We start from the raw sequence: 13,349 nt of genomic DNA on the forward strand, positions 1-13,349 counted from the left end.
AGTACCATTACAGAGGAAGGTTGTAGGCACCTTTGAGCCAAAATTCAAACTTGGCCATTGGAGTAGGAGACAGTTATGGGGTTTTGAAAAAGTGTTCGTGTAATTCCATTATGCAGTCTCAGTCTTTCTTACCGGAGTATTGGAGTGTGAATTTTTTTTTCATTATTTAGAAAAATATTGATTGTAGTTATTGAAAATATATTTGTCAGTGAAATGAGTATTATTTCTTTTCACATATTTACTTTGTGAAGCACTTTTGTATCCTTTGATCATAATTTTTTTATCATCATATGATCAAGTCTTACTAACAAATAAAAGGATCAGGCTTTTCTATTTGTTATGCTATAAGGCAAGTTGAAATTTTATTTTTTAATTTTAAATCAATATACTTCCTGCAGCCGAGTTGCCATATATTCCTATCTCTGCCAGTTAATAAGGTAGCAACAATTCTCAACTACGTCAGGCATCGGCTTCTAGATAAACTACTTCTCCCAATTATAGGTTACAATAAAATGTGGAAAATTGATCCTGCTTGTGAAACAAGCAGCTAATAGTGAAATATTTTGTGTTTCAACAGTTCTGAAAGCCCTTGTGTAAAGGTGGAGAATTTAAGTAAGTAATAATTTTTGTAGCTCAGGGATAAAATTGCCAGTCAGCAACGTAAACTGTTTGATGCCTCTAAAGTAGACTCGAGCACGCACCTGATATTGTTGCACATGCTGTCACCAGCACCCAAGACAACTTAACAGAATCCTTCCCCCCTTTAACTAACAGACAACTCTCTCAGCAGATGATGGTCTGCACTGGTGATTAATTGGGACTCCTGATTACAGTCTCTCTTCTGTACATTGCTATTGGTTCAAATTTGAGTTGTTCTGTATAAAATGATTAATCTGTGACCTGAAGTATCTTCTCAACCTAAATGTGTCTGCCTATTACCAAACCTTTAAACTACATGAGTTGAATTCTGTTCATTTACAACTGCAAAATTAGACAAATATCACAACTATTGAAACAGTATAAATTTATAGTCTTGTGTACTCCCTTCACTTGACCTTGATTGTTTAATTTTTTTTTTCTTTTTTTAATGAGTTAAGTAGTAGTCTTAATTTGACTGTTGCTCAGATAACTGATCTGCACAGGACCAAAATCCTAAAGATTTCCAGTTTTTAACCTGTATGCGATTGTAGCTCTAAGATGTAATGGGAGAATGTCCAACGTAGTCTCGAACTAAGCTGTGGGAGTGCTGCTAATTCCACCGATTATGGCTAGGCAGGCCCTTGTCTGCACCTTCTTGAGCTCCTTAGCAGCTGCCTTCTCTGCACCTTCTTGAGCTTCTTAGCAGCTGCCTTCTGTTCTACTTTACTCCACTGTACTCTAGCCTCATAAATTATTATACGTGTTGTTACAGAGATGTAAATCCAGTTAATGCTCTTGGGCCTGGACTCCAGTTTTTTCACAGGCTTTCCTAATGTAGATTGGAGCAAGTCTTGCCTTGCAACATGTATTCTTTAACTCAGGGTTGCATGTAATTTTCTCATCCATGGTTATCCCTGGATTCATCACCACACCCCCCTATTTGCAGAATTTTGTTGAAGTGCATAAGATTCCAGTAAGTATTTTAGATACCCTTTCTCATAAACTGTACAACAACAGTTTCGCTTGGAATAGCCATTAGATCCTGTTTTCTATACCAATTTTGCACAACGTTCAGAGCTTATTGTGCCAATGTTCTATCAGTAGTTACAAATTTGCCAGGTATTAATATGACTAAATTGTCTGTGTATCCTTGACACATATATTGCTTAATGAGCTGATGCACCTCTAGTTTTCACAGGTGTGGGGACATACTGTGCGTACTCCCTGTAGTGGTGCTGTCACCATTTTCACATCCCATCGCGATGACTTCTGTCTTCCATCCACTCAGCTTGGTATTAATCCACGTACATATTATGGTCTCAATTCCATGCACTTCTACAGCTTTGACTGTGGATTTGTAGGTCATGTTGCTGAAAGCCCCATCAAGGAATATGCAGAGCCATTTTCTGAAAATGTTGCATGTTTTTGTTATAACTTCAAGTTGAACAAATATATTTCAAGGAAGACGCAATACATGAAAGTCACAGATCGAGTAAACAGAGTAAGAACAAGATGTTGGCCAGGTCGACAAGTAGCCAGGCACGGGGCCTGTTTCAGCATAGTCTTCAATTTCTGGAAAGCCGCATTGCGTGACGCAGACCAGTGAAAAGGCACGTTTTTATGCAACAGGCGATGCAACAGCTGAGCCACCGAAGCAGCAGACGGTAAAAACTTGTGATAGTATGCTATTTTCCCCAAGAAGGCCTGCAGTTCCTTAACAGATGCAGGGTGAGGAAGGGCATCGATCGCAGTGACAGTTTGCTGAAGCGGACGAATACCATCCCGAGAGAGTTGAACCCAGGAGAAAAAAGGGACGAAAATGTCGTCGACAAGGAATCCAATTGAGCATAAGGAGTAGCATCAGAGACGATATTGACAGAGTCATCTATGGAGAACCCAAAAACGTGAAAGGCATCGAAACCAAAAAGATTCTCTGCGTTACTATGGTTGACCACAAATATGGGAACAGTGTGAACGACAGATTTGTAAGATACCTCAACATCAAATTGTCCCAAGAGAGAAATCTTCTGTTTATTGTAAGTCTGTAATTGCCTAGTGACGGGTGACAGGATTGGAGAACCCAACTGAAGGTAGTCTGAGAATTGATGATAGTGGCAGCAGAACCAGTATCCACCTGCATGCGAACATCCCGACGAAGTATTTGGACAGTGAGGAATAACTTCCCTGAAAGGGAAGTAGTACAATTGACAGACAACACAGAAGCAGAGTCAGCGTTATGTGCATGAACATCAGGTATGCGGTCGGATTTGCAAACGGATGACACATGACCCTTGTTTTTGCATTTGTGACACACGGCCCAACGTTGGGGACAATTCTCTCATGAATGTTTCGTAAAACACCGCGGACATGAAGTAAGTTGCCGTGGGTTTTGCTGCAGTTTCTTAGAGGGTTGTTTACGGTTAGGCCGAGGCTGTGCTTGGTAGCGTACTGCGGCCACATCGGCCGGCGGGGACATGCCGCACGCTTCGGCAACAGTGCACACTATGAGAGCAATCGACATTAATGGTATCAGCTTGTGTAGCAGAATTTTATCTGATAGTCATTTGATCATTTTTGGAAATCCGAATCAATATTCCTTGTGGTACTTGCCAAATGTGCTCTTCGTTCAGTTTCTTCAAACCAAACCAGAGCAATACAGAAATTGGATATTGGATGGAAGCATGTATCTAACCTGAGCCAGTGACTTGGCAGTCTTGTGTGCTACCATCTAAAATGAATACAAAGGGTATTCAAAATGTTTTGCACAGTCGTCTCTAATTTTTTTATTTTTTGCATGAGGAGAATGAAATTTTTTGTGAACATACTTGGAACATTTAGCTATACATTGAGCCTACTCAATGTAGCCTCCATCAGCTGTGATGCATCTGGCCCAACATTCTTTCCATGATGTAAATGCAATTTGGTAAAATTCTGGTGATTGACTTTTACACCATCGTTTGACACAGGAAATAAGGTCTTTCTCACTATCAAATGTTTTACCATGCAGGTGGGCCTTCAGACAACCAAAGAGTTAAAAATCAGACAGAGCCAAGTCTGAACTGTAGGGAAGATGAGGAACAATTTTCCAACCCATTTTCCTGATTTTCTTGTGCGTCATAAGGGCTGTATGGGGTTTGGCTTTGTCATGGTGTAGTCTGATGAGGTGACCCTGAAGCTGTGGTCTGTGGGTCTTGATGGCACATCACAGCTTGTCCAATGGCAAACAGTAATGGTCTCAGTTAATTGTGGAGCCAGGTTCCAGAAAGTCAATGAAAATGACACCACACTGATCACAGAAGAAGGAGGCCATCATCTTTCAGCCTGCTGTTCATGAAAGTCTTGGTTTCTTCTTCCGAGGGGAATCCGGATGACGCCAGTCTATGGATTGAGTTTTGCTCTCAGATTTGGACAAAAACAACCATGTTTCATCCAGGATAATGACACCATCAAAGCACTGTTGCCACTCGTCAGTAAAGGTTTTCGTGAGACCCTTCCACACATTCTTCCTCATCATTTCCATTTCGCTCGTCAATAATGTAGGAATCTAACATGTACACATTTTTCTGTACCCTAGTGCACTGCTGGATGGTGCTGCGATCCACTGTATCCTCCCCATAAACAGGGAGCAACTTCCTGTGAATTGATGTGGCAGAGTCATCGCCGGACTTGAAGAGGAACTCCATCACCGACTGATGTCGCAACCTGACCTCTACTTCACTGTCCATTATGGCTCACCTGTAAATAAAAGAAATTACTTTTATTTACCAACTTACAGCTAAATGTTTCAAGTATGTTCAAAAAAATTTAATTCTCCTCCTGCAAAAAATAAAAAAATTAGAGACTGTGCAATACTTTCTGAACGCCCTTTGTATATCTTAATAGAACAAAAACAAGCTTCATGCAACAATGTTAAAAGGAAGATAGATAGGAGGATGACAATGAGTGCTACTAATGTCAGTGATACAAATAAGAAAGTCAGATGCTAAATAAGTCAGGTGCTAAATAATATTTTGAAATTTGTGGTAAGGTCTTATGGGACCAAACTGCTGAGGTCATCGGTCCCTAAGCTTACACACTACTTAATCTAACTAACCAATGCCAAGGATGACACCCATGCCCGAGGGAGGACTTGAACTTCTGATGGGGGGAGCCGCACGGACGTGACAAGACGCCTCAGACTGCGCGGCTACCCCATGTGGCTGCTAAATAATATATGGAAATAAGTTACAGTAGTTAAAAGGTAAATAAAAGCAAGATTGGTAATGGGGCAAAGTAAATAATTATTAAATTAGTTTATCACAGTGTACAGTGTTCTATGGTACCAGTACCCACACACAAATAGAACTAGAGGCTGTATGAGCTACGTTACCATTGGGTTGAATGATTATGGTGTGTGTATATTAAGTGTCATTGCCCCCCCCCCCTCTCTCTCTCTCTCTCTCTCTCTCTCTCTCTCTCTCTCTCTCCCTCCTCCCCCTCTCCCTCCCTCCCCCTCCCTCCCTCCCTCTTTTTTAAGATGTTCTTATGGCACTTACTGTGGGGATCAGTTATGTTTATTTCATGCAATCATTCATTCACTCTTTTTTTTTGGGATCCCATAAGGGAGATCCTTCAAGTAAGTGAACAAGTTAAGCAATTAAACTTATTTTGTTCACTCTGGTAACAACAGACTATCACTACAGTGCTATATACTTGCTTACACCAGTTGCATTCAAAGCTTTCTCAGCTCTATTAAACAGCTACTGTTTATCTGCTACTGATAGCTTAATATTTACACCACCATAATAATAATTATGGAATAAAAAGCCATCTGTATGCGGTATGAACAGATGCCTGCAGACAGTTAACATTTCTGCTTGTCATAAAAATAACAGGACTTCTCTGCTACTGTTTTGAGATGATAAGAAAATTAGTAAGGGTGGCTAAGGAGGTACAGTTCCAATTCTCTTTTCCACTTGGGGGGATTATTGGTTCCTTTCTTTGTCATGGGAGCAGGTTGAAGACATTCACACTGAAATATGGAACCTGACTATGACCCCTAAGGCAGTATGTACATGGAAATAATTTTTATTTTATTAAATGTGGTATTATTATTCATTGTTAAAGGGAGACTTATTTTTATTATTGGCAACAAATAACGTTAAGGAGGAAATATATACACAACATTTTTTGTTTCCTTTTGCTGACTAAATACATTGATTGCTACAGAAAAGTGTATGAAACAATGGTAAGTGAAAATATGTAAAATAAGCTAGAAAGCTCTCACTCCTTTTCTTCTTATTTTTTAAAATTGTAAGTGTGTACAGATATGTGGCTATTTAAGTACTTCAAACATTTCTACTTTGAAATGAAATATTGTTTGACAAATTATTTTATTTCAGAGTGGTCCACAGCACTGAGTCAAAGGTGTGAAAACCTGCAAAAAGATGCCGAGGTCATTAAAAACATTAAGTGGAATATATCTCAGCTTCATAAAGCCATTACCCAAAAGAAAAATGGAACACTTGGGAAATGTTCATCGTATCTCAGAAATGAACCGTTGGTGAGTGAAGTTGTTATATTTGCTGTTCGATACTGCTGACGAAATAAGTCAGGCTTTGCATTAGTTTTGAATGCCTTCATTCATCTATATTCTGTAGCGTTCTAGGGGTAGGAATGACATCAATGCTTGACCACCCAAGAGACGTGGATTTGCTGACGTGGAGAGTAGACGCGTGTCTGTCAGCTGAAGGCAGTATTAAAACAGTATTACAATGTTAAACATTTGTTGTTGTTGTTGTGGTCTTCAGTCCTGAGACTGGTTTGATGCAGCTCTCCATGCTCTATCCTGTGCAAGCTTTTTCATCTCCCAGTACCTACTGCAACCTACATCCTTCTGAATCTGCTTAGTGTATTCATCTCTTGGTCTCCCTTTACGATTTTTACCCTCCACGCTGCCCTCCAATACTAAATTGGTGATCCCTTGATGCCTCAGAACATGTCCCACCAACCGATCCCTTCTTCTGGTCAAGTTGTGCCACAAACTTCTCTTCTCCCCAATCCTATTCAATACTTCCTCATTAGTTATGTGATCTACCCATCTAATCTTCAGCATTCTTCTGTAGCACCACATTTCAAAAGCTTCTATTCTCTTCTTGTCCAAACTATTTATCGTCCATGTTTCACTTCCATACATGGCTACACTCCATACGAATACTTTCAGAAATGACTTCCTGACACTTAAATCAATACTGGATGTTAACAAATTTCTCTTCTTCAGAAACGCTTTCCTTGCCATTGCCAGCCTACATTTTATATCCTCTCTACTTCGACCATCATCAGTTATTTTGCTCCCCAAATAGCAAAACTCCTTTACTACTTTAAGTGCCTCATTTCCTAATCTAATTCCCTCAGCATCACCCGACTTAAATAGACTACATTCCATTACCCTTGTTTTGCTTTTGTTGATGTTCATCTTATATCCTCCTTTCAAGACACTGTCCATTCCATTCAACTGCTCTTCCAAGTCCTTTGCTGTCTCTGACAGAATTACAATGTCATCGGCGAACCTCAAAGTTTTTATTTCTTCTCCATGAATTTTAATACCTACTCCGAATTTTTCTTTTGTTTCCTTTACTGCTTGCTCAATATACACATTGAACAACATCGGGGAGAGGCTACAACCCTGTCTCACTCCCTTCCCAACCACTGCTTCCCTTTCATGTCCCTCGACTCTTATAACTGCCATCTGGTTTCTGTACAAATTGTAAATAGCCTTTCGCTCCCTGTATTTTACCCCTGCCACCTTTAGAATTTGAAAGAGAGTATTCCAGTCAACATTGTCAAAAGCTTTCTCTAAGTCTACAAATGCTAGAAACGTAGGTTTGCCTTTCCTTAATCTTTCTTCTAAGATAAGTCGTAAGGTCAGTATTGCTTCACGTGTTCCAGTGTTTCTACGGAATCCAAACTGATCTTCCCCGAGGTTGGCTTCTACTAGTTTTTCCATTCGTCTGTAAAGAATTCGTGTTAGTATTTTGCAGCTGTGACTTATTAAGCTGATAGTTCGGTAATTTTCACATCTGTCAACACCTGCTTTCTTTGGGATTGGAATTATTATATTCTTCTTGAAGTCTGAGGGTATTTCGCCTGTTTCATACATCTTGCTCACCAGATGGTAGAGTTTTGTCAGGACTGGCTCTCCCACGGCCGTCAGTAGTTCCAATGGAATATTGTCTACTCCGGGGGCCTTGTTTCGACTCAGGTCTTTCAGTGCTCTGTCAAACTCTTCACGCAGTATCATATCTCCCATTTCATCTTCATCTACATCCTCTTCCATTTCCATAATATTGTCCTCAAGTACATCGCCCTTGTATAGACCCTCTATATACTCCTTCCACCTTTCTGCTTTCCCTTCTTTGCTTAGAACTGGGTTTCCATCTGAACTCTTGATATTCATACAAGTCGTTCTCTTATCTCCAAAGGTCTCTTTAATTTTCCTGTAGGCGGTATCTATCTTACCCCTAGTGAGATAGGCCTCTACATCCTTACATTTGTCCTCTAGCCATCCCTGCTTAGCCATTTTGCACTTCCTGTCGATCTCATTTTTGAGACGTTTGTATTCCTTTTTGCCTGTTTCACTTACTGCATTTTTATATTTTCTCCTTTCATCAATTAAATTCAATATTTCTTCTGTTACCCAAGGATTTCTACTAGCCCTCGTCTTTTTACCTACTTGATCCTCTGCTGCCTTCACTACTTCATCCCTCAAAGCTACCCATTCTTCTTCTACTGTATTTATTTCCCCCATTCCTGTCAATTGCTCCCTTATGCTCTCCCTGAATCTCTGTACAACCTCTGGTTCTTTTAGTTTATCCAGGTCCCATCTCCTTAAATTCCCACCTTTTTGCAGTTTCTTCAGTTTTAATCTACAGGTCATAACCAATAGATTGTGGTCAGAGTCCACATCTGCCCCTGGAAATGTCTTACAATTTAAAACCTGGTTCCTAAATCTCTGCCTTACCATTATATAATCTATCTGATACCTTTTAGTATCTCCAGGGTTCTTCCATGTATACAACCTTCTTTCATGATTCTTAAACCAAGTGTTAGTTATGATTATGTTGTGCTCTGTGCAAAATTCTACCAGGCGGCTTCCTCTTTCATTTCTGTCCCCCAATCCATATTCACCTACTATGTTTCCTTCTCTCCCTTTTCCTACACTCGAATTCCAGTCACCCATGACTATTAAATTTTCGTCTCCCTTCACAATCTGAATAATTTCTTTTATTTCATCATACATTTCTTCAATTTCTTCGTCATCTGCAGAGCTAGTTGGCATATAAACTTGTACTACTGTAGTAGGTGTGGGCTTCGTATCTATCTTGGCCACAATAATGCGTTCACTATGCTGTTTGTAGTAGCTTACCCGCATTCCTATTTTCCTATTCATTATTAAACCCACTCCTGCATTACCCCTATTTGATTTTGTGTTTATAACCCTGTAGTCACCTGACCAGAAGTCTTGTTCCTCCTGCCACCGAACTTCACTAATTCCCACTATATCTAACTTCAACCTATCCATTTCCCTTTTTAAATTTTCTAACCTACCTGCCCGATTAAGGGATCTGACATTCCACGCTCCGATCCGTAGAACGCCAGTTTTCTTTCTCCTGATAACGACATCCTCTTGAGTAGTCCCCGCCCGGAGATCCGAATGGGGGACTATTTTACCTCCGGAATATTTTACCCAAGAGGACGCCATCATCATGTACTCATACAGTAAAGCTGCATGCCCTCGGGAAAAATTACGGCTGTAGTTTCCCCTTGCTTTCAGCCGTTCGCAGTACCAGCACAGCAAGGCCGTTTTGGTTATTGTTACAAGGCCAGATCAGTCAATCATCCAGACTGTTGCCCTTGCAACTACTGAAAAGGCTGCTGCCCCTCTTCAGGAAACATTTATTGTCCTCAAAATTCAGCATTTGATGCTTTCGACATTTAGGCAGCCAGTGTGGGCAAGGGTGGTGGTAGTTTACTGCCGCAGAATGCATTGGTTAGCATGTGACATGCAGCTGTTAATATATCAGTTCAATAGCAGCAACATCATAAGGCCCGTCACCTCGTATATGTTAGTGCTCTGTTGTGTTTGTTCAAAATGTGGCTGCACACAACTTTTGTGAGATGATAGCCAGAGAATGCATGATCCTGTTCTAGACGATATATAGGCAAGGGATCTACCAGCTTTGCTTCGAGTACATGAAATCATTCAGTGAAGTGCTGTGGCCCTCTGCCAAGAAATACTGGCAACACTAACATCAGCCACAGGAACAGATGTGAGTGGCAGCAGTGGCTTGCCCTCATGGCAAAGGGTAACGAACTGCCCCCAGGTCCTACAAGTGAGGTGTTCAGAGGGTCTACTGGATAATGATGGCCACAGCTACCCATCAGTCTTCACTGGTATTTGTCACTGTGGCTATCAGTGACCAAGTTCCTCTTGACACAATAGAAGATCAAAGGCTACTCAACAAGCAGAAGGTTGACTGAGACAGGCCTCTCCACTAGACAGGATAACAGCACAGAAAATTAATAGTATTTACACAGGATGAGCTTGTGTGCTCTGCTACAGTGGGGTGGCAATGACATCTCTCTCGGGGGCTTCAGGTTTTCACAACCCTCTTTTCTGCCGTGTCAGTAAACTCCTCAGTTGCCATGTTGTCACTTTGCTACATTGCTTCTAGAGCTCTCAGCCTTTACAGGGTGTCAGAATAACTTCTGTGTTCACTGCAGCTCCATCAGTAGTTCTTTCTTGCCAGCATTCCACTTGGCTATCGAACCGTGCTGCTCTGCTTCCAGCATTGCCAGGGAAGAACTTTGAAATTTTTCTTGCAGTAGTAATTTGCTGTGCAACAATTTAGTGATGAAACTGTGCAACTATTTAGTGACGAAATAGTTATGGAAAATGTTTTGTATCCCTATTTGTATGTATTCAAAACTTGAGAGCTACTTGAACAGTAACAGCTTTCTTCATTGACTTGATAGTACTGAGACATGCTTTCTACTGACTGAAAGGAAATCCACAATAAATACCAGTTTAGCCTGAATGTTTTTTCAATGAACTGATGTATATAATTACTAACAAACCTGGCAATGCTTCACAATTGGTAAATCATCTGAAGAGCCAAAGAAGCTGATAAACCTGCGTAATATCGTGTAGGTCCCCCGCAAGCATGTAGAAGTGCTGCAACACGATGTGCCATGGACCCGACTAATGTCTGAAGTAGTGCCGGAGGGAACTGACACCATGAATACTGCAGGGCTGTCCATAAATCTGTAAGAGTACAAGAGGGTGGAGATCTCTTCTGAACAGCATGTTGCAAGACAAACCAGAAATGCTCAATAATGTTCATGTCTGTGAGTTTGGTGGCCAGCAGAAGTGTTTAAGCTCAGAAGAGTGTTCCCGGAGCCACTCTGTAGCAATGATGGTTGTGTGGGGTACCACATTGTTCTGCTGGAATTGTCCAAGTGTGTCGGAATGCACAATGGACATCAATGGCTGCAGGTGATCAGACAGGATGCTTACGTACATGTCACCTGCAAGAATAGTATCTAGACATACTGTGGTTCCATATCACTCCAATTGCACATGCTCCACACCATTACAGAGCCTTCGCCAAGTTGAACAGTCCCCTGCTGACATGCAGGTGTTTCCCGACGCTAGCAGTGGCCATATTCTGTCCATTTACATATCTCTGTATTTGAATAAGTGTGCCTATACCACTTTCTTTGCACTTCAGTGTATGTACAGGACATGGATAGACACCCTAAACTTCTTTCCTCTCAGTACACCTCCTTCTCCTGCCTCTCTTAGTCCATTTCCTCCTCCCCCTCTCTTTGTGTATCACCTCTTCCACCCCATTTCTCATCTCCTTCTCCCACTCTCTCCTGTCTGTCAGTTGACTCATTCCCATACTCTACATCCATTTCCTCCTCCCCCCCCCCCCCCCTCCTCCATTCTCCCTTCCCTCCTCTCTCTGATAATGAGCCTGGTTTACTGACATCGCAAATGAAACCTTGATTGGGAATAGAAGTCACTTAAAATGAATGAGCAAATCGATTCAGATGATTGATACATGGGATATGAGAAAGAGATCTCTGCAGCCGCTAGACCTGTCGGGATAATACCTTCAATGTTAGTTCTTTGCGTAGTTGTAACCTGTGAATGGCAGGATTACAAACTTTCTGATAAGTCAGATTCCACAGTAGTTTCGTAATCGTAAGACAGCAACCATAAATACAACTTTCCTATTTTCTATGAACAGGTTGAGTGGGACCCTGTCTGGGTGAACTGTATGGGGTGGTTTGATAAGTCTGGTACATTTTCATGAAGGAATGGAGCATTTTTGTTGTGCCTTTATGATTGTTAAGCTTGAATATTCCAAAGTTCGTATAAAGAATTTCAACCGTGTACAGCATATAGCTCATTGTTGACAGCTGTCTGTGTTGGTCAGTCTGTTGGCTGCAATTGAAAATGGAGAGAACTGAGTTTTGTGCTGGTTCTAAAACATTTTCATTTGAAAAGTTGGACTGCCACAAAAATAAAAACGGAATTGGATGAAGTTCACACGGTCTCTGCACCTTCATTGAAGACCATTTACTTATGGGTTAATGAATATAAATGTGGTCACACAAGTGGCAAAGACGAAGTGCACACTGGCCATCAAGTTGAGATTGCCACATAGGAAACCATTGACAAAATCAGCGATTCAGTACTGCAAGACTGCCAAATAGAAATTTGTGAGACTACTGTGACTGTAGGCATTTCAACTGAGCAAGTGCATAATATCATGCATGGAAAATTGGTATGAAGAAAAGTGTGGCGAGGGGGGGGGGGGGGGGGTGGGGGGGGCGCGTTACGATTGCTCACAGTCAACTAAAGGTGCATCCATCATAACATTTCAACACAATGTTTGGTGATGTTTAATTGCAATCTGCAATTTTTTTTGTGCTGATTTGATGAAACCTGAATTCATCATCACACGTCAGAGTGGAGACAGCAGTCAAAAGAATGGGCAGAGGTTGGTGAAAGTGCCCTGAAGAGGGCACAGACAATTTTGTGAGCTGCTAAGGCGAGGGCCAATGATTTTTGGGATTCCCAAGAAATAATCCTCATGGATTACTTAGAAGAAGACAGAACCAAACCTTGACCACATTACACTAAATTATTGGATCATTTGAAACTTGCTTCCATTGAAAAAGGACCAAGATTGACATGAAAAAAAAGTGCTCTTTCACCAGGCTAATGCACCACTCCACATATCAGTGATAACAATGGTGAAAGTACATGAATTGGGCTTCGAATTGGTTCCTCATCCACCCTATTTACCAAACTTAGCCCCAGGTGACTTCTTCATGTTTCCTAACTTGAAACTTTGGCTTGCTGGGAATAAATGTTAATCAAATCAAGAAACGAAAGATGTAGACAATGAGTGTTTTGCAGAGTTTGACAGAAATTATTTTTCCGATGGGATAAAAAAGCTGGAGGAACTCTTGGGTCAAGAGTATATCTGTCAAATGAGACTGTTGAGAAGTAAAGTGAATTGTATTCGAAACAAACCTTTTTTTTCTTGCTTTTTTTATCGGAGTGTCAAACCATTCTCGTATGTTCCTAGTTTCTTACATGGACACCCAGCAAATCTAATAAATACTGCCACTCAAAGTGGTGGTAGGTGTACCAT

At 41.0% G+C, this 13,349-nt stretch overlaps 1 protein-coding gene across 1 annotated transcript in view; it reads left to right on the plus strand.

The window, feature by feature from the left end:
- Nucleotides 1–13,349, plus strand: part of LOC126419764 (uncharacterized) — a 148,662-nt gene that overhangs the window by 21,842 nt on the left and 113,471 nt on the right. Inside the window, exon 6 of the mRNA XM_050086939.1 lies at nucleotides 6,021–6,181. Within this exon, the coding sequence (XP_049942896.1) occupies nucleotides 6,021–6,181 (161 nt within the window). The remainder of the gene's footprint in view (nucleotides 1–6,020; nucleotides 6,182–13,349) is intronic.

Source organism: Schistocerca serialis, chromosome 9 (assembly GCF_023864345.2).
Source record: "Schistocerca serialis cubense isolate TAMUIC-IGC-003099 chromosome 9, iqSchSeri2.2, whole genome shotgun sequence".
NCBI lineage: Eukaryota > Metazoa > Arthropoda > Insecta > Orthoptera > Acrididae > Schistocerca > Schistocerca serialis.